The sequence below is a fragment of the Stegostoma tigrinum genome, chromosome 12, assembly GCF_030684315.1.
Source record: "Stegostoma tigrinum isolate sSteTig4 chromosome 12, sSteTig4.hap1, whole genome shotgun sequence".
Taxonomy (NCBI): Eukaryota; Metazoa; Chordata; class Chondrichthyes; order Orectolobiformes; family Stegostomatidae; genus Stegostoma; species Stegostoma tigrinum.
In genome coordinates, this window is record NC_081365.1 from 27498353 (window position 1) to 27523806 (window position 25454).

Consider the following 25454-nt stretch of genomic DNA (forward strand, 5'->3'; position numbering starts at 1 on the left):
AGGCTAGATTTATAGTCCAATGGTCAAATATTTAGGAGAATTAATGCAAATCTAATAGTGCATCATCTGTATAAGAGAGAAAGACTCAATATTTCAAGCCAAAACTAATTTATCTTGGGATTCTTTTCGAACAGATGAAAATAATAGTATTTGTAAAGACTTATTTGATAATAGAAACAAATATTTTGTATGGACAACATTTCTTTGACAGATCCAGTGCCATTCCAAACCTTCTCTCCTTGATCAGGAAATCCAAAAGAACTACTGCATAGGACACTGCAGATTCCAGTAGGTTCCCTGACCAAGGTATTTAATGAACTTAGTCAAATTTGTAAATTCATAATTTTACTATAATTCTGAGTGGTGTTAGGATTTCAACTAATGGTAATAATGGACAAATGACAAGGTAAAACCTGGTTTAAGTGATCATAAGTTTATTTTTTCCAGTTGGTTACAATGGTGTTTGACACAACATAGTCACATATTGCTGCCAATGTCAGTTAACAAAAAACACGATTTTCTTCACTTTTGTGAAATAGAAAAGACAATTCAGAAAGATCTTAAAACATACACTGTTCAATCTGTTTTTCAGCATCCCTTTACAAGTACTCAAATCCCCGAGAATTATAATTCTTACGATGATTCTTTGCTTTCATCCTGAACTGACTCTTCCCTGGACTGCTGAGACAGTTTTATGATTTCTTGCTAGTTCTACTGGCCTAAATGTTCTTTCAGTTCTGACTACCTAAACATCTTTTCAGTCTGACAATTTGAAAACCTCTGTACAAACTTCCACAGCTTGGAGACCTTACAAACTAAAACCATTCCATGAGCATGACTGTTATCCTGAACCGATCTAGGTTCTTCTACTAGCAGAAGTCAAACTAAATTGATCTGAGATAATGGGAACTGCAGATGCTGGAGAATCCAAGATAATAAAATGTGAGGCTGGATGAACACAGCAGGCCAAGCAGCATCTCAGGAGCACAAAAGCTTCTGGGATGCTGTTGGGCCTGCTGTGTTCATCCAGCCTCACATTTTATTTTCCTAAACTGATCTGATCTGTTTTGTCTGTTTTTCATAAACTCAGAAGTTTAAACTTTTAATCAATTAGTACCACAGATATCTCAGCAGGCACTTAATTGAATAGTTTTTTGGAAAAGATTTGTTTGATCATTATTCCAAATGACTTTCTGATCTCTAAAATAAAACACAGCTGAAGCCAAGCTCCATCTGTCTCTAATTTAAAAACCCAAATTTCCAAATAATAATTATATATCACGTCTTTATCACAGTGGCTACATTTATTTGTTCTTTCATACTTCTCCCTAAAACAGATGAACTAGAATTAAGTTTAAGCCAGACCAGGTGGAGGTGAATGGTTTGTCCTATAAAACGCTACAAAGATTTTGGGTTATTCAACCTTTAGTCAAAAGTTGTGGTTGAGACTTGCAAAGCTATTCAAACTGGGTGGGATGGGGCAGGGAACAGTGATAATTTAAATTTAAAAATACAGTAGATAAACAGAATTACTGGTGAAACACAGACAGTTCACAAAGTTGTAAAATGTTTGAAACCCGTAAGCAAACATGTAAAATCAATGCTTTCCTTTTCTATCAGCCCTGAATTTTGTCAAAGTTCTACAGTAATGAAAGCCTAGAGACATCATATTGCAAGTGTATTTGAAAACTGCAAGACAGAACACATGCTCAAAGTAAATGACATTATTATACCAATTATTCACAGAAATCAGCAGCCATATTTACTTCATCTGATTTGTCAGGTGGACCTTGTTTCAATTTTCCAATTGTTTTTAAGAAATTAGGAACTTAAAAGACGTGAAACTTGCAACAAGACACAATGAATTGGGAAACTGCTAAAGGTGGTTTTGACATTGTTTCTATTGTTGAGGAATGTCAAATTTGTTGTTTGAACAAATACCCCAATGTCTTATTGGGCAATAGTAGCTTAAGGCTTCAGAGATAGTAGGAACTGCAGATGCTGGAAATCAGTAACAAAAACAAATTGCTGGAAAGCTCAGCAGGTCTGGCAGCCACCTATGAACAGAAATCAGAGTTAATGCTTTGGGTCGAGTGACCCTCCCTCAGAACAGACCCTTCTAAGGAAGAATCATTCTACCCGAAATGTTAACTCTGTTTTCTCACCACAAATGCTGCCAGACCTGCTTAGGTTTTCCAGCAATTTCTGCTTCTGTATTTGTAAAATATTAGTTGAGTTTATTTTTGTCTCAATACTAATTCAATACCAAAACAGTAAACCATTAGAAAAATTGAGAAATAAGTCAAAAATGAGTACTCAGTGCCAAAACCATATTTATAATGTAAAAAAGTGAAAAAATTAAACTGAAAACATTTTTATAATAGGTACTTTATCATACTTAACCTAAGCCCATATATATTATTTACAATTGTTTGTATGGTAGTTTCAGTGTGCTGTAAGAACGAAGTTTGCAAATGCAACCTTCACTGAGAGTTATTTAGTTTAATTTCATACAAAAATGTGTCAATCTTCTGCTGTTTTGAGAAACAAACTTCAAGCCATCGAGCTTGGACAACAACTGCTGTAGGATTCTCCTGCAGGTAGCTCTGTAACTCCTAGAATCAAGACACAAATAGCATCAGTGAGGTTACATTACCCTGACATTCATCATTGACATAAAGAATAGATCAGAAGTCACATGACACCAGGTTATAGTCCAACAGGTTTATTTGAAATCATAAGATTCACAGCACAGCTCCTTCGTCAGGTGAAGTCACTTCACCTGATGAAGCAACAGCGCTCTGAAAGACTGTGATTTCAAAGAACCTGTTGGACTATAACCTGGTCTCATGTGACTTCTGACCTTGTCTACCCCAGTCCAACACTGGCACCTCCACATCAAAAAGAATTATAAAGCTGAGCAACTGCAATTTCACCGGTTCTTGTTTGAGATAATCCAGTCTAATTCTGGCCCAAAGTTTGGTAAGAAACAACATCTTTATAATTTATTCACTGTGTTTCTTTCTTCCCAAAAATCACCCCATCCCTATGTTTGGCCAATCTAAGTTCCACAACAGTTTTTGTTATGCAATGTATCAGTGCCACTGTTTTTCCTCAACCTGATATAACCTATTTCAATACTGCCATTACAGCTGGTTCATGTATCCTATACTTCTCTGCTGTTCTCCAAAGTATTCTAAAAGTCCTTGATCCTTGTCCTTCACTGTTTACGTAACCCTGTGGCAATATCATCTAGAAGTATGGCGTTAACACAGAATAAACAGTGCAGAAAGAAGGCAATGAACCCAACTGGTGTGTGTTGGTATTTATACTCTACCTATTACATTACCTGTAATCTGCATTTTCCGAAAGAAAAGTCCCAGTTTGTTCAATTTACCCACAAAAGTGCATTATTTCATGATAGTTCATTGTTTGTAAAGTATATTGAGACACATGGTGGTCATAAAAAATGCTAAGTAAGTACAAGTTTTCTTTTTCAGAAACACTTTACACTTTTTGACTTTCACTACTTAGTCTTGACAGGTTATTTTGGGGTAATTCAAATCTCCCATACCTACCATACAAAGTCTGCTATTCACCAAATAGATTTGCCTATATGTTTCTTGTTGTAGTTCTCAAAACTGTTCCACGTCAATCTCATCTTTGGGACCTCACCTTCACCCTGGTATTTTCACCTTTATTTTCCATTTTTATCCCCCGGTCAATAAATTATTTTTTCCTCTAAATGCAAATTACCAAGTCATATTCCTATACATTTGCAGTGTTGTAGAAATGCTGTATGAAGTTAATATGCAAATGTGGGAAAGTAATCATAAAGAAAATCAAAGATGCACATGAAAATGTAAAAAGGGAAAATGTAATTTAAACTGATGCTGTTTACCTGCATTTGGCTGGAGTCATCCACTTGTGCCACAATATGAGTGGTTTCAGCACAGAAATTCTCATCCACATCACCATTGTAAGTGCATTCATATTAAAGAAAGTAATTGCCATTGAAGGAAACTGAAAATAATGCACAACTCAAAGGAACGCATTCAGCATCTTACAAAATACGTAACATGATTTTATTCCCAAAGTATCCTGACAAGTTTGAAGAGTTTGTAGATCTCCTCATCCCTGAGGTAAATTATCTGTTTGCTTGCCACTATTGCTCACCTTCTTCTTGCCCATTAAACCAAAATGCTTCCAAGTTTTATCCCTCCCCATGCCTTCACAATTTACCCTCATCTAACTTTGCCGCCCATTTTTTCTGCATTTGTTCAGTTCATCTATGAAATCTCCGTTCAACTCCTTTGTGTCCATTCCCACTAAAATCATGACGAGTCAGTTCCCTTGTAAGATCCTTATTGACTTAAATTGTAAATAGTTTACTCTTTAAAAATGACAGGACCACCATTTCCTCCCGTATCAAAACCACCCTTTATTTGCACGAATCTATCTCCCAGCTATAATCCCTCATTAAGCTACCTGATCTGTTCCTGGAATTATGTCCACCAGGCCCTTAAACTCCTCAATTCCTTTACTCCTTTAAGCCTATTCCTAAAATCCCTTCCCGATTTCTCCCTCGTGTCCTGGGGTCAGTTTTCCTTCTATTGCTATGAGTGCCAAGGACACTTTTCTATTTTGGTCATAAATACATATTGTTGTTGCGTCTTTCTTCAACGTAAATTGGAATATCTGTGTAAGGATTACAATATGAAATGATCTGAGGTAATATTCACTTATTTTATAGTCAGTATGGGTCTCCAGCACCTTGTGCCTATAATTTAGTACAACACAGTTGCTGAGTGTGTCCTAAGATTAGCTAGTTAAGTGAAAATTTAATGTTAATTGTAATTAAAATACTCATGAGCAAAACATTCCTGTGTAAGTGGGAAAATGAAAAGACTGACAAATCCACAGTGCAAAACACAGAACCATATACATTTCTAGAAATGAGATACAAAATATATTTGTGATTGTGATCAAATTTTGTTTCACCATCCTGATTCTAACTGGAGCAAGGACGAAGGAACACTAGAAGCAAACACAGCTGCTAGTCTTTTGGTCTTCCCTGCCACTGTATATAATTCAATTTCATGAACCTGACATTTTTTGATTTTTATTTTCACGTGCTTCATGGGTCTTCTTTCAGTAAGCTCTAAACATGTGCCAGCAATGTTCTCTTTAAAATGTAATTGTTGTTTACAACCATTTTTTTTTCAGTGCAATTTCCTTCATTTCTTTTTATCACAGAACAAGGCCTGCAGAATAGCTTCTTGGCTATTATGTGCTATGAACACTTGTTTCCAGCACAAACAGGTCTAAAATCCATAGGAGTAATGTCAAGCTCTCCAACACAACTAGATCACTTCATTAAGTACTATAGGATTATTTCTTGCCAGATGTCAAAGAAGCAGCACGTTGCATTTTCGTCATTCTCTTTCTTGCCTCCATTTACGCTCCAATGCAAGGAGGCTGTTCAAACTGAGTGTTAAGCAATTTGAATATTATGAATACACAGTCCTAGAATAAATTAGCAAATCACTTAGATTTGAACATATATATATAAAAAGTAAACCTTCTGTAGGAACAACATCTCAAATTCTCCGCACAAAATTAAAATGCAAAAGACAATTAGAAATATTCACAGTGAACTAGAAGACTATATTTACTGATTAAATCATTTAAGTTAAAAATGCACAACTTAAATGTTGGAAAATAACTGCTTCAGCAGTGCTGCCCAGTTTTAAAACCTAAAACGGATATGAGAAAATGATCACAATCCATTAGGCAACCTCACCATGTAAAGAAAAAGGATATGTAATCAAATAACGGCTTAGCCTCTTCTTTTCTGATATATTGAAGAAGTAAACACTCACTCCAGACATGAAATCTGGTAGAACAGCTGAACTTTCTGCTGACTGACCTGCAGCATCTCCCTCAGTCCTACTTCTATTTGCTTTATCCTGCTTCCATGATATTTTGACAGCAGAATTGGAGGATTCAGAAGAAGGTGCATCATATCTTTTGAAATAGTAGCTGGCATATCTTGTAAAGGAGAAGTTAAATTTGGTTGTTTGACAAAGAAGACCACAAATTCGAGCTCACTAAAAGCATCTTATGCACAACATTACGACAAAAATCAAACCATAAACAATCTAAAATGCTTGATGAGTGAATAAGATTGACTTCTTCCTCTTGTGATTGTGACAAAACATCAACATCAAATCAAATTGAACTGGATTTACATTTATCAAGATGTGACACTTTCAAGTGTGTTTTTATCTCTTCTCCCTGTCCATGCTTTCTTTTAACGTGCTTCCTTCATACCTCAGCGGTAGACAGTTGAATTACCTGTTCCCTGCATCTGCTGCAATTGCTGATTAAAAATGTATATTTGGACTGTCTCCTTATGAATTTATCTAAAGACCTCCAAATCAAGTTACTAAAAGAATTGTTGGCTATCTTGTATGATAAATCAGTAACGAGCATCAATAGAAGAGAATAAATATGTTCTGTGAGACATTCAGAAAAATACCTATAACCCACTCGGAAGGTAATTCAGCAAACACTTACGTAGCAGCATTCTTAAAAATCATTTACTACTTGGCAGCATCAGCAAGTTGGGCGAAGAGCCTGTTTCCATGCTGTAGACCTCTACTTAAGCCTTACTCAGATGCCTGAGGGATGCTGCAAATTAAGCAATGACCTTAAGTATAGTGACAACACAGTATGGAGCTGGAGGAACACAGCTGGCCAGGCAGCATCACAGGAGCAGGAAAGTTGACATTTTGTGTCAGGACCCTTCTTCAGAAATGGGGAGGAGGAAGGTAGCCTGGAAATAAATAGAGACAGGAAGGGTGGGGCTGAGGAAGGTAGGTGGGATGGTGATAGGTGAGTCCAGGTAGGGAGTGGGGGATTGGTCGATGGGAAGGGGAAGGTGGATAGGTGGGAGAGAAGATGGACAGGTTGTGTCAAGTCAAGGTGACGGGGATGAGAGGTAGTGTTGGACACAGAATGAGGCCGGGGGTGGGGAGATTTTAAAACTGTGAATTCCATGTTTAAGCCATCAGGCTGTAGGCTCCCGAGATAGAATATGAGATGTTGCTCCTCCTGTTTGCAGGTGGTGCCATGGTGACACTGGAGGCAGCCCAGGATGGACATGCCACCTGGGGCAGGGGGGGGCACACAGGGGGACACTGTTGAAAAGGTTGGCAACCAGAAGGTGTTGTCGTTTGTCGCATATAGAGTGCAGATGCCCCACAAAACTAACTCCAAGTTTATGAGAGATAATGGGAACTGCAGATGCTGGAGATTCCAAGATGATGAAATGTGAGGCTGGATGAACACAGCAGGCCAAGCAGCATCTCAGGAGCACAAAAGCTGACGTTTCGGGCCTAGACCCTTCATCAGAGAGGGGGATGGGGGGAGGGAACTGGAATAAATAGGGAGAGAGGGGGAGGCGGGCCGAAGATGGAGAGCAAAGAAGATAGGTGGAGAGGGTGTAGGTGGGGAGGTAGGGAGGGGATAGGTCAGTCCAGGGAAGACGGACAGGTCAAGGAGGTGGGATGAGGTTAGTAGGTAGCTGGGGGTGCGGCTGGGGGTGGGAGGAAGGGATGGGTGAGAGGAAGAACCGGTTAGGGAGGCAGAGACAGGTTGGACTGGTTTTGGGATGCAGTGGGTGGGGGGGAAGAGCTGGGCTGGTTGTGTGGTGCAGTGGGGGGAGGGGGTGAACTGGGCTGGTTTAGGGATGCAGTGGGGGAAGGGGAGATTTTGAAACTGGTGAAGTCCACATTGATACCATATGGCTGCCCCCACTGCACCACACAACCAGCCCAGCTCTTCCCCCCCACCCACTGCATCCACTGTACCCGGTGCGGCTTTCTCTACATTGGGGAAACCAAGCGGAGGCTTGGGGACCGCTTTGCAAAACACCTCCGCTCAGTTCGCAACAAACAACTGCACCTCCCAGTCGCACACCATTTCCACTCCCCCTCCCATTCTCTTGATGACATGTCCATCATGGGCCTCCTGCACTGCCACAATGATGCCACCCGAAGGTTGCAGGAACAGCAACTCATATTCCGCCTGGGAACCCTGCAGCCATATGGTATCAATGTGGACTTCACCAGTTTCAAAATCTCCCCTTCCCCCACTGCATCCCTAAACCAGCCCAGTTCACCCCCTCCCCCCACTGCACCACACAACCAGCCCAGCTCTTCCCCCCCACCCACTGCATCCCAAAACCAGTCCAACCTGTCTCTGCCTCCCTAACCGGTTCTTCCTCTCACCCATCCCTTCCTCCCACCCCCAGCCGCACCCCCAGCTACCTACTAACCTCATCCCACCTCCTTGACCTGTCCGTCTTCCCTGGACTGACCTATCCCCTCCCTACCTCCCCACCTACACCCTCTCCACCTATCTTCTTTGCTCTCCATCTTCGGCCCGCCTCCCCCTCTCTCCCTATTTATTCCAGTTCCCTCCCCCCATCCCCCTCTCTGATGAAGGGTCTAGGCCCGAAACGTCAGCTTTTGTGCTCCTGAGATGCTGCTTGGCCTGCTGTGTTCATCCAGCCTCACATTTCATCATCTTGCTAACTCCAAGTTTATGCTTGGTCTCACCTGAAACATAAATCTGCTTTAACAGTAATCTATCTGGTTGTACAATGCAAGCATCCATGCTTGTCAGCCAAATTCAGTTAAGGCCCATAGCGTAATATTTAGCATGACACAAACTTACTATTTTCATGAAAAGATTCATTATTATGTTCAGCCTGTATCAGCAGGCAGCCACCAGTCATTTAATGCCAAATATGTTTCACCATGCACTTAAAGCCACTTCACTTAAAATCCTCTCTGTGGAAGGACAGTCAATAGTTCCCAAAAATATGAAACCTTGATTGGAAACCATACTTTTATCATTTACTTTTGAATTTACTCATGATGTTTTCAATATTTTTAACAATATATAATTATTGCTCATTTTCTGTTCACCCCTCATCATGTATACCTCTTAAAAAAGGTGTTGGGGTTGGTAAGGCAGTTAACTCTAGTAGCTTTGTTATTTCAAATAGCAGCTTTTTAAAATCAGAATAGAACTGCAATTTTTAAAAGTTCATTCCTAGGATAAGAATTTCTCTCAGAAGGCATTTAATGTCCAGCCCTAAATGCCCTTGAGAAGGTGGTATTGAGGTACCTTATTGAACCTACAGTCCATGTGGTTACAGATGTTTTTAGGGAAAGCAGAGTTAGGAGTAAGGTCTTTGTATGGATTTCCTAGCTTCTGATGTGCTTTTGTAGCAGCAGAATGTGCGTCTGGCTGATCCAACTCAGTTTCTGGCCAATGGTAAGCCCTAGGATCTTGATGGTGGTACATTCTGTGATATAAGGCTATTGAATGTCAAAGGATGATGGTTACTTTCTGTCTTGTAGGAGATAATCCATTGCTTAGTGTGAATCCTACATGCTAATGATCAACCCAAGCCTGAATGCTGTCAGGGTTTTGCTGCATATGGAGGTGTGCAGATTCATAACTTTTATTGTGGTTCACTTCACCTGCTACCATAGCCTTGTCTGTCTTAAGGATATAAAAGTATCTTCAGATATAGGTGGAAGACCATGAATGGCAAAAAAACCCAACAGTCTGAGTCTAGTGGTGTTGAAACCAACTTCTGCACACCAAGTTGGAAAGAAAGAGGTGGTAAAGAATTTTCAGGTATCAGGTCAAAGCAGGGACTTAGAAACAATGTCAAAAATGTGTTTTGACCCAAAGGATTTCAGCAAAATAAGATTCAAATAGTAATTAAACATAAGAATATCATTAGCATAATAAGTACTTTCTTCAGTTCCTACTGAGACATTCATTTTTTCTCTCTAAGCATTCAACAAAGTAATAATTCGACAAATGCACATCTCATGCAGTACATGGAATTTTATGACAATCAGGTTTCTACTCAAACCTGGATAAATGATAAATGATGGATAAAACAAGGATACACGTAGGTTGATATGCCTTTCAAGGAAAGGTACTTCCGAATAAGTCTTTCAGTGCCATACCAGTTAAATCCTTTGGTTGTGTGCCCTATTCGTGGGAGATGGACACTTGCTGAAAATAAAGAATTAAATATGATTCCAAGATACCTTGTCAAAATATAATTGCACATGCAATTGTATGTCAATACTATTGAATAAAATGCATGGAAAAAATGTTTTGAGGAGGATTAAATAGAAAAAGATATCAAGCTAATGGTATTCAAAACAAATTTTAACAGAGTTTAAATGTTCATTTTTTTCTATTATCTTTCATGTGATGCGGTGGCTACTGGAAAGGCTGTGTTTGTTGTCCATCCAAACTGTCCTTGAGAAGCGGCCATCTAGCAAAGGTACATCCACATTGTAGTTCAGACCTAAGTACTGTTCAAAAAAAGGTCAATCCAACCTGGCTAATTACAGCCCTATTAATCTTCTTTCGATCAGAAAGTGATGGAACGATCATCTACAGTGCAATCAAGTGGCACGTGCTTATACAGATCTATTTACTCATGTTGAGATTGAGTTGTGATACAGCCTGACTGATTACAGCCTTGGTCCAAAGGTGGAAAAAAGACTGAACTGCAGAGGTGATGTGAGAGTGGCTACCTTTGATGTCCAGACAGCATTGCACTTAGTATGGCATCAAGGAACTCTAGTAATACTGGAATCAAAAGGGGTTAGAGCGAATATCCAGCACAAAAGATGATAGTTGTGAATGGTGTAAGACAGTCACCTCAGTCCAAGGAGACATCTGCACTTAGGATAGTGTCCTGGCCCCAAACACCATCAGCTGCTTCAATGATCTTCCCTCCAATGCAAGTTCTCAAGAGGTGATGTTCACTGAAGATTATACAATGTTTAGTGCCATTCATTACTCAATTACCGATGTAGCCTGTACTCGTATGCAGAAAGATCTGAACAACATTAGGCTTGAGCTGATTAGCAGCAAGTAATATCCATTCTTCTCTAAAGCCAGGTACTGACCATATCAAATAAAGAGAATCTAATCATTTTCCTTGACATTCAATAGCAGCATCATTCTTAAATCTCCACAAATATCATCCTGGGCTTTACTATTTACTAGAAATGGAACTAGTGATAGAGATGCTGTGGGCACAACAGCAGTTCCAAGGGTGGAACATCTGTGGTGACAGACTCACATCTTGTCTCCTCAAGACAAAGCAGTCTGCTTCATTGGTACCAAATCTAACACCTTCGGAATTCTTTCCCCTCATCACCAAACCACAGTGGGTACCATCTATAAAGATGGACAACAGCACCTTCAAAACCCACAAATACTACCCCTTAGAACAAATGCTGCAGATGCATGGGAGTCCCTATGATCTACAAAAGACACATAACCATTCTGACTTGGGACTTGAAACTATATCACCATCCCTGCTCTGCTGCTGGTCAAAATCCTGGAATTCTCATCCTGAGAGATCTGTGGGCTACATCTCAAGGCTGCAGCAGTTCAAAAAAGCAGCTGATCACCAACTGAAGTAGGCAATAAACACTGGGCTAGCCAGCAATGCCTACATCTCATGAACAACTGTGAAACATAACTTAGTGTAGAAATGTCAGCCCATAAGGCCTTATTTCTGTGCTGTCAAATCTCCGCTTTACTTGTACTACAAGCACAGTATAGGTGTTAAGGTTATTTCACTTCAACCAATACTCACGTTATTATGCAAATTCATGCTCAGGTCGCAAGACTATTAAGGAAACAAAATGAAGCAAGTACACAACGCTGGAAGAACTCAGCAGGTCTGGCAGCATCTGTGGAGAGAAAGCAGAATTAATGTTTCAGGTCCAGTGACCCTTCTTTAGTACTGAAGAAACATTCCTTTCTGAAGAAAGGTCACTGGACCCGATATGGTAATTCTGCTTTCTCTCCACAGATGCTGCCTGATCTGTTGAATTTTTCCAGGAATTTCTGTTTTTGTTTCTGATTTCCAGCATTTGCAGTTCTTTCGTTTTTGTAAAATAAAACAAGTTTCAGCCACTATTAACACCAGACTTGTGCATAATTTAATGTCAGTGCACAGCAAAATCCTTTTGCTTTTTCTTTTAATCCATTCACTGGATGAGGACATCACCAGCTAGACCAGCATTTACTGTCCACCCTTGATTGCTCAGAAGGCAGTTAAGAGTGCGGGTGTGGAATCATATGTAGATCAGTCCAGATGAGGATAGCAGTTTCCTTGCCCAAAGGGCATTAGTGAACCAGATGAGCTTTTTCTTGACAATCGACAATGGCTTCATGGTCATCATTAGACTGTTAACTCTAGATTTTTTTTTAAAATTCAAATTCAACCCATTAAAAATATCTAGGTCTCTGGATTAACAGTCCAGCAATAATACCACTAGGCCATCACCTTCCATGGTTAATTTTCTGAGGCTACATTTACATGACTATTTTCGTATTCACATACCATTCCTTCTCTTAGCAGCTCTGTAGAGTTTTTGCAGTCCTTCTTCTAAAGCTGTCAGTTTGATTCCAGAAAGGTTGTTGGAACGATCTCTTTGCTGTGCAACTATCAATGCTAACTAGAAAAACATTTGCTCGGTCAAACAAATTAAACATTAAGTATAGTCAGCTGTTTAAATGTCCACAAAATGGACAATTGGAATCTGTACAAATATAAAGAATGGTTCAGAGGGAATATTAAATTATTGATTTACTAAGCTATATAAATGGCATAATTATTATGGGTTTAAAATACTTTTGTGGCTCATAATGTCCTGAAAACAACATGATTGATATAATAATCATGAGTGAGAGATGTTATGGAGGCAAACTACAATTTCAATCATTGGTCAGAACTGGAAACAGGGAATAATCTGGTCATAGAGTCATAGAAATGTACAGCACAGAAGCAGATCCTTTGGTCCAACTTGTCACACAGAGAGTGGTGGGCGTGTGGAATGTGCTGCCAACAGTGGTGTGGAGTAACATATTTAGAGACTTTTAAGTGACTCTTGGATAGCCACATGGGATGGTAAAATGTAGGGTATGCAGGGTAGATTGATCTTAGTAGGATAATAGGTCGGCACAACATCGTGGGCTGAAGGACCTGTACTGTGCTATACTGTTCTATGTTGTCCATTCCGAACAGATATCCTAAATTAATCTAGCTCTGTTTTCCAGCATTTGGCCCATATCACTCCAAACTCTTACTATTCATTTATACATCCAGATGTCCTTTAAATGTTGTAATTTTACCAGCCTCCAGCATTTCCTTTGGCAGTTCATTCCATAGACACACCACCCTCTGCAGTGGAAACACAACATTATTTCAATTTTCTATTATGATAGGGATTATATTGCTTGGAATAAAATGGTGAGCAGATGTCTAATAGCAACCTCATGATATAAAGGCCGTACATGGAGCAGGAAATTGCGATTTTAAACAATTCAGGTTTGCTTTACCATTTAGTCTGGGAGTATTGTTTAAGGTCTATCTTCACGCGTAGGTGCCAGTGATATAGGCAGCTGCACTAAGACCACTGGGAATTGGGAACAGGGGTAGGAGTCTACCATTGACACATTGCCCCTGGGATCTCTGCAATTCTTCTGATGTATTCCTGGGCAATGGTTAGCAATGCTTTCTGCTCACTTTGCTATTCTGCTATAACTGCATTTAAATCGAACATATAGAGTAAACAATGGAGGCGATTCGTTAATCTTAAATTATAATAATGAAAATAAGCATTGCTGAAAAAATACATTTTGTTGAAGAGTTTTGCCTTGGACTTATCAGTATAAAACGGTTTGAAAAATGTGTATTTTTTTCAGCAATATTCAAGTTTGTATTATCGAAGAATTAGAAGACAATTAAAAGACGCTAGCTAAACTTAAGGCAAAGTACCAACACATGCTGGTTCTGTTCAAGGATAATTGCTAACATTAATACAGAATGAGCGATCTATCCCTACCAGGTCTTGTCCTGTATTTCTTGACTCCTTGTCATCAATGGGAAATAGAAGAACACTTCCCAGAGAAAGATCTGGAATGACAAAATAATTATAATAGAAATATCAATGACAAATTATACAAATGAGAGATGTGTTCATTATCTGATCTAATTGTTAATTATTTTGTTAATCAGTGGCTAGTTATATTTTTGGAGAGTTCGCTCAGCATTTCCCCTTTTGGCTTACTATATGAAACACTTATGTCACCACTGTTCTTCACAGCACTATTTGATTATAATTCAGCTTTGTTTGGGACATGCAACACATCTTTCTGGCTTAATTAGACTTTCAGCTGAAACAGCGTATTCATAAATTGCCCCACTGAGGTCCTTTATCTTTAAATTTTGAATATATTAAAGAAAAGAAACAAAAAGGTATTTTGCTCTCTCGTACCTTTCATCTTCCCTGCTCGCCCATACTGTTTTCTTGGTTCATCAGACCTAGCTTCCAAAGCTGTAAACAAACCTCCTTTTCCCCATCTTCCAGAGTCATCTAAAAATAGTAAATATTGAAAGCATGTATAATTCAAGACAAATAAAACATAAAACCAAATTAAACTTGTCTTAAGGTGGAATTATTTGGATTGAATCAAACTGGTTTCATATGGAGAGGGTCCTTGACTCCAAAATCATGAATTTTGATATTTTATTAACAAATGAGTGCTTTGAACATTGTTCTACCGTGAGAATCCAGCAACACAAATTTTCAGAAATATTTTTCAGGTGATTAACAGGCAACTACGAGAATGGTACTTCAACTTTTCTTAAGACAGTGTTTTATTGTCGCTCTTCTTCCTTTTCACTCACCTTGAACTTGCACCAATGCCCTGCCTTATTGAATTGTAGCGATTTTCTTCTCATTTTCTTTGGCTTTACTTTGCAGCAGGGCATCAAGGGCAGAAACAGTTACATCCATAGGTTTTCATGGACAAAAGATGATCTGATATTAATCTACTTACACAGGTTGAAAACTGCATCAACAAGAATCTTTTCAGAAATCTGTGCACCCCTAATTCTGGTCTCTTGTACATCTCCAATTTTTATTTACTCCATCATTGGTGGCTATGCCTTCAGTTATATACAACCTAAATCTGGTATAACCTCCCAGTATGTCGCCGCTTCACCAACTCACTTTCATACTTTAAGACATGCCTTAAAACATATCACTTTGACCAAGTGCACAAAAGCTGACGTTTTGGGCCTAGACCCTTCATCAGAGAGGGGGATGGGGTGAGGGTTCTGGAATAAATAGGGAGAGAGGGGGAGGCGGACCGAAGAAGGAGAGTAAAGAAGATAGGTGGAGAGGAGAGTATAGGTGGGGAGGTAGGGAGGGAATAGGTCAGTCCAGGGAAGATGGACAGGTCAAGGAGGTGGGATGAGGTTAGTAGGTAGGAGATGGAGGTGCGGCTTGGGGTGGGAGGAAGGGATGAGTGAGAGGAAGAACAGGTTAGGGAGGCAGAGGCAGGTAGGACCGGTTTTGGGATGCAGCGGGTGGAGGGGAAGAGCTGGGCTGGTTGTGTGGTGCGGTGGGGGGAGGGGGAGTGGAAATGGTTTGCGACTGGGAGGTGCAGTTGTTTATTGCGAACCGAGCGGTCTTTGCAGAACACCTCCGCTCGGTTCGCAATAAACAACTGCACCTCTCAGTCGCAAACCATTTCCACTCCCCCTCCCATTCTTTAGATGACATGTCCATCATGGGCCTCCTGCAGTGCCACAATGATGCACCCCAAGGTTGCAGGAACAGCAACTCATATTCCGCTTGGGAACCCTGCAGCCCAATGGTATCAATGTGGACTTCACCAGCTTCAAGATCTCCCCTTCCCCCAACGCATCCCAGAACCAGCCCAGTTCATCCCCTCCCCCGTCTGCACCACACAACCAGCCCAGCTCTTCCCCTCCACCCACTGCATCCCAAAACCAGTCCAGCCTGTCTCTGCCTCCCTAACCTGTTCTTCCTCTCACCCATCCCTTCCTCCCACCCCAAGCCACACCTCCATCTCTTACCTACTAACCTCATCCCACCTCCTTGACCTGTCCATCTTCCCTGGACTGACCTATTCCCTCCCTACCTCCCCACCTATACTCTCCTCTCCACCTATCCTCTTTACTCTCCATCTTCGGTCCGCCTCCCCCTCTCTCCCTATTTATTCCAGAACCCTCACCCCATGCCCCTCTCTGATGAAGGGTCTAGGCCCGAAACGTCAGCTTTTGTGCTCCTGAGATGCTGCTGGGCCTGCTGTGTTCATCCAGCCTCACATTTTATTATCTCGAATTCTCCAGCATCTGCAGTTCCCATTATCACTTTGATCAAGCTGTGGTTATCTAACCTAAAATTTCCTTATGTGGTTTGCTACTGTGCCTTCTTTTACAATGGTCCTGTGAGGCATCTTGAGACACTTAATTGTGTTAAAAGCTGCAGATGTTGTTGTTGAAATAAAGCAAATATTTAGGAAATTATGGGTAGCTTCCTTAGGCCAGAACTAGAACAGGATTCACTGCTTCTGTTAAACGACTCTAGCACATTAGCTGCTTGTCTCTTATAGGAATAACACATCCATTCAACAGAACAGAGTAAGTGGTCAGGATTTTCCTAGCCGTGAAATGGCAGGTTGGCCAATTAAAAAAAAAGCAGGAAGCCACATCACGGTGGCTCACTGACATATGTCTGCTGCTGAAGAGAAGAGTGAGATATTGTACACATCTCCTATTAAAACAATATTCAGCATTTGAGCAGACCATAGTCCACCTCCACATCCCTCCAGCTTCATGCAAATGGCTACTCTGTGATAGCCCAGAGGTTCTATAACCATTGAACCACCCTGCATCCAGACAAGCTATCTGCACAATCCCTCTAACTCTTAATTGAATACATTCTGCTCTGAGGGTGCTCTCTTCATCTGGGAGATCTTCAGCAGCACCAGTAGTACTGTCAAGAGTCCAGTTGCCAACTCTTCTATTGGGCCACCAGTACAGGAGCCTCCCCGGCGTCCTTGCTTGGAATTTCTGAGCGGTCATCTGCCTTCTCTGGCACCCCATTTTGTTCTGATGTTTGGGTCCTGAAGCTTGTGGTAAAATCCTGACAGAATGTCTGAAGGTGGAATCTGCAGGTTTTATTCCATGCACAAGCCATTTGTCAAATGGCAAACCTAACATCAGTTTGCCTAGAGCAGTCTGACAGTGACCAAAACATTCACATGGAAGAAATTTTATGGAACGCCCCAGAGATGTTGACAGTTAGGAAGCTAGATAGGTTAAGGGAGGCAACTCATAAGCTTAGGACTTAGGCAGCTGAAGTTATCCAACCAATGGTGTTGTTATAAAATTCAGGGATGTGCAAACAAAGTGGAGAAGTACACACAACTCAGAGCTGGGAGAGACTGCAAAGGAGCAGTACCTGAAAGAAATTGAACTTCAGTGATGCAAACTTTAAAACCACTGTATTACTACTTGAAGTGCCAGTGTAGACCATTAAATACAAGAGTGATGAGTGAACAGGACTAGATTCTATCATCAAAAACACAAGACTTCTATAATACAACATATTATTTTTCTACTTGCCAACACAGTGCACTATTATTGCATCCTCATTGTCAGCAGCCACTGGGTGAGTGACATCCCCAATAACATAGTGAATGGATGTCTGTTCTGTATCTGTAGAATCCAGATCACCAGGAAGGTCATTTCCATCCTCCTCAGATTCATCATCACTTTCACTACTCAATGATGGAAGACAGGGAGATCTGTAGCCATTAGATTCCCACCAAGCCATCCTGAGGAGAGATAATTATTTAAAACTACATTAATGCTATTTAAAGCAGACATGGTGCACTGCTAACAAATTGGTGTAGGCTCTTGAAAAAACAAATATTGTATTTTTACAGCATTCAGTTAGTTTTGAAATAATTTGAGGCCTTTTGATAATTTAATGAAGTGTCACATGGTTCTATGCGCCATCTTTATAATCTACTGCAACAATAGTACTGTAAAGTGTTTCTGAAGATGAAATATGATCAGCCTCAGTGTAATGATAAAATTTCAAGGCAAATTAGCTTTGGTCGTTTGGCATTGCTGGATTGCTTATAGTGTCCAGGGATGTGAAGGTTAGGCGGATTAGACATTGGAAATACAGGGTGACAGGGATTGGTTGGGGAGGAGTGGGTGACGGGTCTTGGTCAGATGCTCGTTGGAGGGTTGGTGTGGACTCGATGGGCTGAATGACCTGCTTCCACGCTGTAGGGATTCTATGATTCTGGGTTAGAATGGCATAAATATCACACCCCTTTCCAGGAATTCAGCAGGTAATTTAAGCCAACAATTCAGTTCTGAAAAGGCATTTCATTTTCAAAATACCGTCTGTAGAATGAGATCTTAAGCCAGAGATTTATCTGCCCCTTTAAAGAACAGTAAGGTATTTTTCGTGATGGCCATACCTGTATATATCCTGAACCAAAAACAGATTAAATAGTCATTCATCTCATGCTGTTTGTGGCACGTGGCTGTGTGTAAACTGGTAGGCATGCTTGCCTACAAAAACATCTATAATTCACTTATATGAAGTACACTGGAATATCCTAGACAACATTGTTTCTTCATTCCTGGTTTAAAATATTGACCTTGTTAACCTTACACTTTTTCCCATCAGAGAAAGGGAGAAATACAATGGCTCAGCTGCCAATGCTCATACAGACTGCAAATAGCCCAGACATGATTCTCAGTTTTTCTTAATTAGGTGATTTCTGTATCTGCTCATTATAAACCGATCTCTATTGGAGGTCCATGTATATCAATAACCAGAGGAGACAGGATTCAGCTTATATAAAATATGCCCACCAAACAAGCAGCCTGCCAATTCTCACCATTAGGACTGTTGTAAAAATAATGGACAATGAGGTGTAAGAAGTAGATTGAAAGAAATTGAACTGTAATTCCACAGGAAATCAGTGCCTTTAGGAGTGAAGGGAAGAAAATTGCCAATAAAAAGAGAATAAAACTGAAAGCAACAGGATGATTGATAGGATATACTTATGGAGAGAAAGGTGGATTTGAACTTGGATCTTCCAGCCCAGAGATAGAAACACTACCACTGCACCACAAGAACCTGATGATATTAGATTAGATTATCTACAGTGTGGAAACAGGCCCTTCAGCCCAACAAGTCCACACCGCCCCTTGAAGAATCCCACACAGACCCATCCTCCTATACCCCACACACCCCTGAACACTACGGGGAATTTAGCATGGCCAATCCACCTAGCCTGCACATCTTTGGACTGTGGGAGGAAGCCGGAGCACCCGGAAGAAAGCGACGCAGACACGGGGAGAATGTACAAATTCCACACAGACAGTTGCCCGAGGCTGGAATCGAACCTGGGTCCCTGGCGCTGTGAGGCTGCAGTGCTAACCAGTGAGCTACCATGCCGCCCAGGCATATGCCAGCAATAGGTATGAAGACCAATGTTCATTTCTTATTTGCAACTAGAATCTACAAAAGGATACAAAGAGGAAAGTGGTTATTCCTAACTACCCCACACTGGATCACTATTTTGCAATTCTATCCTTCGAAAAATATAGTGTCTGTTTTTGTTTCGAGTCGTCTTGCTAACCTGTGACACAACTTTTCGTATTACCCTTCTTAAACCAGCGGAAAAAAAATGAAGTGGTAATGAAGCAATTCCTTACTTTTTTTTGTGCTCTTCCTCTTTTCGCTGCTGTTTCTTATCAGATAGTAATTTTGCACGTTTAGCTGCTGCCTCTTGACGTTTCTGACGCCGTTGCTCAAGTTCTTCAGGTGTTAATATTCGTTTTTTTTTAATGGTCAGATCCAGTGGAGCAGCCAGAAGGACCTGAATAGAGAAGAAATAAGAAAGCTATAGAATCACAGAATTCCTAGAGTGTGGAAGCAGGCTATTCGGCCCATCGAATCTACACCCACCCCTGAACAGCACCCCACCTATAGTTTCCTCCTTTCTAACTCCCCCATCCTTTTTTTGAATAAAGGAGTTCAAATACCTATTTTCCGATATAAAGGAACCTTCCTAGAACCTAATGAGTTTCAGAAAATTTATCCCAGTGCATCATCTATCTCACTAGTTATTTCTTTTAAAACCCTAGGATGAAATCTATCAGGACCTGGAGGCTGAAATCTGACATTCCTCATATCCACTTTCCTGTGTTTTCCCCGTTTCCCTTGATTCCCCAACTGTTCAAGCTTCGAATGTGTATAAAGACTCTAGCCCACTCTGTGGCAAGGAGTTCCAAAGACTCATGCCCCTCAGAGAAAAAAAATCCTCATCTCAATTCTAAATTGGCACCCCTTTATACTGCGACTACATCCTTTGGTCCTAGACTCTCCCACAAGGGGAGGTATCCTCTCAGCATTTACTCTGTCAACCTCATTAAGAAGCCTTGGTACTATTTCTCTGGCAATTGTAATTTTCTTGAGATCCCCCTTCGTTTCAATTTCTGATTTACAGCAATTTCCGGGATGCTACATGCATCCTCTTTAGTGAAGACCAATGCAAATTGCCTGTGAGGTTTGTTCACCATCTCTATCCTCCATTATTAGTTCCCCAGACTCACTTTGTATTAGACCAATAATTACTTTGTTAAAACCTTTACTTTTTAAATATCTGAAGAAATCTTTCCTCTATGCTTCCAAATTTTTAGCTAACTTTCACTCGTATTCTAAACTTTTCCTTCTTATTAATTTTTTTGTAATTCATTGCTTTTTTTATATCATGTCCATTATTCTGGTCTGCCATTAACCTTTGCAGAAATAATTGCCTCTTTTTTCAGTCTGATACTATTTTTGTCTTTTGAATCATATTTGGATAGATTTTGAAGCAGTGTCTGACTTTGGCACCAGATTCCTCAAATATCTTTCTGGGTAACAAAAAAAATGTCTGGAGGACTGTAATACAGGGGGTTGGAAGACATACTTCAGTTATTCGAAGTTCTAGGTTGACCCAAATGTGGATGATTGCAAGCAGTTTTGCACACCCTACCTTATGGAGGATAGGTCAGCAACACAGATTTTTTAAAAATAATACTTGGATTCCGTAGGTTAAGAAATAAGGATTGAACAAGCTCGAGTTGCGTTCCCTGAAATTTAGAATGTTGAGAGTTGAAATGATTGTAAGTTTCAAAATATTAAAGGGAAACAGTTAGATTAGCACGAAAAGAAAAAGTATTTTCACTGGTTGATGAGTTTAGGGTATGGCAGGATATTCTAAAACTTAGAACTAGATCATTCAGGAATGAAATTAGGAAATATTTCTTCACACATAGATGTTAGTTATTTGGAATTGTCTTCTGAGAATGGCAACTGATGCTGAATATATTATTAACTTTAAAATCAAAATTATATTGGTAGCGTATGGAGTTAGGTTTGGAACATCATCATGTCACTAAATGGAAGAGCAAGCTCAAACTGCAAAATGGCCTATACTGTTCCTATAAATGAAATATTATTAATTGGGATCAGGTGTGATCATCTGTGACTTTACAAATTTTGTTACTCTTTTATAATTTATATTTAATGCTAATATCATAATCGTCAATACATTCAGAACTTGGCACACTGAAGCTTATCAACTATGAAAACAATTACGTAACAGTACAATGTTTGCATTTGCAATTTACGTAGAGTCCTTGGAATTGGTACAATGTTTTACCTTAGACTTTGTGCGGAGTGATCTTCCTCCTTTACTGGCTTCTTCAAGTACTATTTTGTGAAGGTCCAGAAGTTGCTCAAAGGTTTTCTGATCTGCTGCACTGGGTTCTTTAGAATAATCTTTCCCCTCATATTGATACATGTGGCCTAAAATAAATAAACCCTTGGTAATAGTTTACAGTATAACAAGTTTGACTCCATTTGGCCATTTAAGACAAAATAATTTTCTGCACCCAAAGGGATCATACCTTAGCTGCAGATTAAACTAGTTTATGACTTGAATTAAAATCTTATATTTTTAAAATACCTGGGTTGCAAAGCAACAATTTAATGAGCTTTTGTGAGTTAACTATTAAATTGATGCACTACAGCAATATATGTATTGTTATGCTTTTTTTTATTTGTTCACTGGATGAGGATGTCGCTGACCAGGCATTTATTGCACCCATCCCTAATTGCCCAGAGGGCAGTTAAGAATCAAGCACATTGCTGTGGGTCTGGAGTCACAGACAATATAGTCCAGACCAGGTAAGGATGGCAGTTTCCTTCTCTAAAGGACACTAGTGAACCAGATGGTTTTTTTGACAATCGTCAATGAATTCACAATCATTAGATTCTTAATTCCAGATATTTTGTTGAATTCAAATTCTACCATCTGCCATGGCGGGATTTGAACCTGGGTCTCCAAAATGTTGTCCAGGTCTCTGGATCAACAGTCCAGCAATAATAGGCCATCACCTCCCTGCGCAATGAACATAGGACGATGTATGTACTATTCAGCAGCTTCCAGGATGACGATGTGGGTTAAGCTGAATTCTATAAAATGGATGGCAGCTCCAGGCTTGGCAAGAAAGGGGATAGGGATTTTGTAATCTGGTAGCAAAGAGGTATCTTCAGACTTTACAGTATTTGACAAGTGAGGAATCCTGTGACTTGACAAAAATTAGCGATAAAATATGCAAGCAGCACAGTTCTAGGAGTAAAGGTTATATTGAAAGAAGGTTGCATATCATTTTTACATATCTGATTGAGAAAAATGAAACACTCAGGGGTTTACGGGCTTCTCTGGCTGGACCAGCATTTACTGCCCATCCTTAACTGCCTCGTGAAGGTGGAGGGGAACTATATTCTTGAGCCACTCTCGGCACATGACAGTCTTGTTCAGGACGGAATCCAGAGTAGGAAGAAACAAATAATCTACTCTGCACTTCTGGCTGAAGACAGTTGCAAATGCATTAAGCATTTTTTTCCTTACTGATGTGCTGGGCTCTTCCATTATTGAGGTTGGGGATATTCATCAAGCTTCTTTCCCTTTTGAGTTGTTTAATTGCCCACTACCACTCAGCAACGGATGTGGCAGTATTGCAGAACGTAGGCTTGATCCATCAGTGTGGAATCACTTAGCTCCATCACACACTGCTTAAGTTTTTTAGCAGGCAACTAGTTCTGTGTTATAGCTTCATCAGGTCAGCATCTAATTCTTAGTTTTGCCTAGTATTTCTCCTGACATGCCATATTTCACATTTTATTCAACTAGGGTTGATCCTTGGCTTGAAGGTAACGGCTAAGTGGAGGGTGCATGAGATTGCAGATTGTGTTAAAGCACAATTTTACTGATCATAGCCCACAAAGCATTACTGATTCATAGTCTTGAGTGCTAGATCTATTCAAATCTATCCTATTTAGTATGGTGATAGTGCTACAAAACATGATGAAAGTTATCCGCAATGTGGAGACCATGAATTAACAATATAGATTAGAAAAATTAATGAAGTATAAAAAAATTTAAGCAGCTGAGTAACTCAAATTAATAGTAAAGATCTTCAAGCCCGACAAGCACTGACATACGTAGTAAATCACAAACACATACTTGTTCCCACTAGCTCTTCATCTGCTTCGACTGTCTGCATTGGCTGCTCCGTAGTGATCCATAATCCGTTCCTGGTTTCCCCTAGAATATTTTCCATATCAATATCTTCAATAGTGCTCTCTTCAGTAGACAGTAATTTATCCAGACCAAATTTCAGAATGTCACTTAACTGCAGAAAAAGGCCAAGTAAGTTTATTTATGGCAAAGGCTCCCTCATCACCACTAAATTAATACATACATTTTTTTTTAAACAGTAGAATAAAACAAGTTAGCTAATCTTGATATTGTTTTGACTTAGTATTTTCAACACTTTTTCTTCATTCACAATTACAAAAGAACACATAACATTTCTTTTGCAAAAGATTCATTTAATACTTTGAGATGTTTGCTCCAGTAGGGAATGCAAACGTTGGTCAGTTTACCATCAATATAACATAAGATGAGGGCGAAGTTAGAAGGCTCAGATTCAGGGGTTCAGCCATCCACAAAGGACTTTAGTCTCCTTCACTGCGTCATTCAAAACAAGAACTATTTGTTTCTTAAATGATTCCCGCGGTTTTCTTCAACTTTCTTAGCATACAGACTGTTCAATTTTCTGCTCACTCTTTGAGATAAGAATGTCCTGCCATTAATACTAAATTTAATCTTCACTCCTGTGCCAGGTTATACTGTCAATCTAATTATGGCACTCCATCTTCTTTTTTCTAGGATTTATTATATTTCCCTCCACAGTTACATCTGCATTACTTATTTCCATGGAGTCAAATGTTCTTCTTTTTAACTTTAACTCAGTCTTTTGATACTAGCAATCAGTTATTCAATTTGTATTGAGTCATTGATTTAAATTTAAAGTATTAGGGCTCGCACTAATTTACAGACTGTCTTAGTGGAAAGATCAGCAGATGGTGAGACACCAGGCATGAGTGACCTGCAGGAAGGACAGGGGTGAATTTAGCATGGGTTTAAGATGACCAAAGGTTCTGCTAAGGAGGATTGACAATAAGCACTTCACTGGAGGGGCTGTAAATGATGATACTGTATGCACAATTAAAAGTCTTGTGTATTGATGGGGATGCCAGAAAAACAACAGGAGCATCTATCACCAACTTGCCAAAAGCCTTTATGAAGAACTTATGGCATATCCTTTCCAGTGTGTAAATGGTGACTGATTCTATTAGCAGACCAGTGGACATGATGCAGCAATACATTTTACAGTCCAAGAGTCACTCTCTCATCAGGCACGATCTTTATTTTCAATACCCATTTCTGGCATATCATTTAAATAACCCTAAAAATTATTCCTGATGCTTAATATGGATAATGATGGGATAGTGTAGGGGGAGGGGCTTAGATTAGTTCAGAGGTCGGCGCAACATCGAGGGCCGAAGGGCCTGTTCTGCGCTGTATTGTTCTATGTCCTATAATTAATTATAAATACATGAAAATGAATGCTTCTGTGTTGGTTTTATACAGAAGACAGAGATTTCCTCCCCTCAATGGTCAAGAATGCCCTTGACTGTGTCTCCCACATTTCCCGCAACTCATCCCTCACACACCCTCCCTGCAATAACAACCAAAACAGAAACCCCTTCATCCTCACGTACCACCTCACCAATCTCCAGATCCAAAGCATCATCCTCTGACACTTACGCCATCTGCAATCTGACCCCACCACCAAACACATTTTTCCGTCCCCACCCTTATATGCTTTCCAGAGAGACCAGTCTCACCATGACTCCCTTGTGCGTTCCACACTCCCTTCCAGCCCCCCATCTGGCACTTTTCTCTGCGACCGCAGGAAGTGCTACACCTGCCCCTACACCTCCCCCTCACCCCCATCCCAGGCCCCAAGAAAACTTTCCACATCAAAGAGATGTTCATCTGCACATCTGCTAATGTGT

At 40.1% G+C, this 25454-nt stretch overlaps 1 protein-coding gene across 6 annotated transcripts in view; it reads right to left on the minus strand.

Moving 5' to 3' along the window:
* Positions 1-418: 418 nt before the first annotated feature.
* Positions 419-25454, minus strand: part of chd1l (chromodomain helicase DNA binding protein 1-like) — a 90272-nt gene continuing 65236 nt past the window's right edge. For 4 of the 6 annotated variants that reach the window (XM_048540389.2, XM_048540387.2, XM_048540386.2 and 1 more), the window contains 11 exons: positions 23554-23722; positions 21685-21830; positions 19691-19854; positions 17570-17781; positions 14406-14504; positions 13974-14044; positions 12470-12584; positions 9999-10107; positions 5824-6042; positions 3902-3983; positions 419-2615 (listed from right to left, as the gene is read on the minus strand). In XM_048540389.2, the coding sequence (XP_048396346.1) occupies positions 2484-2615; positions 3902-3983; positions 5824-6042; positions 9999-10107; positions 12470-12584; positions 13974-14044; positions 14406-14504; positions 17570-17781; positions 19691-19854; positions 21685-21830; positions 23554-23722 (1518 nt within the window). In that variant the 3' untranslated portion in view covers positions 419-2483. The other 2 variants (XM_048540390.2, XM_059650216.1) reach the window with 2 other exon arrangements.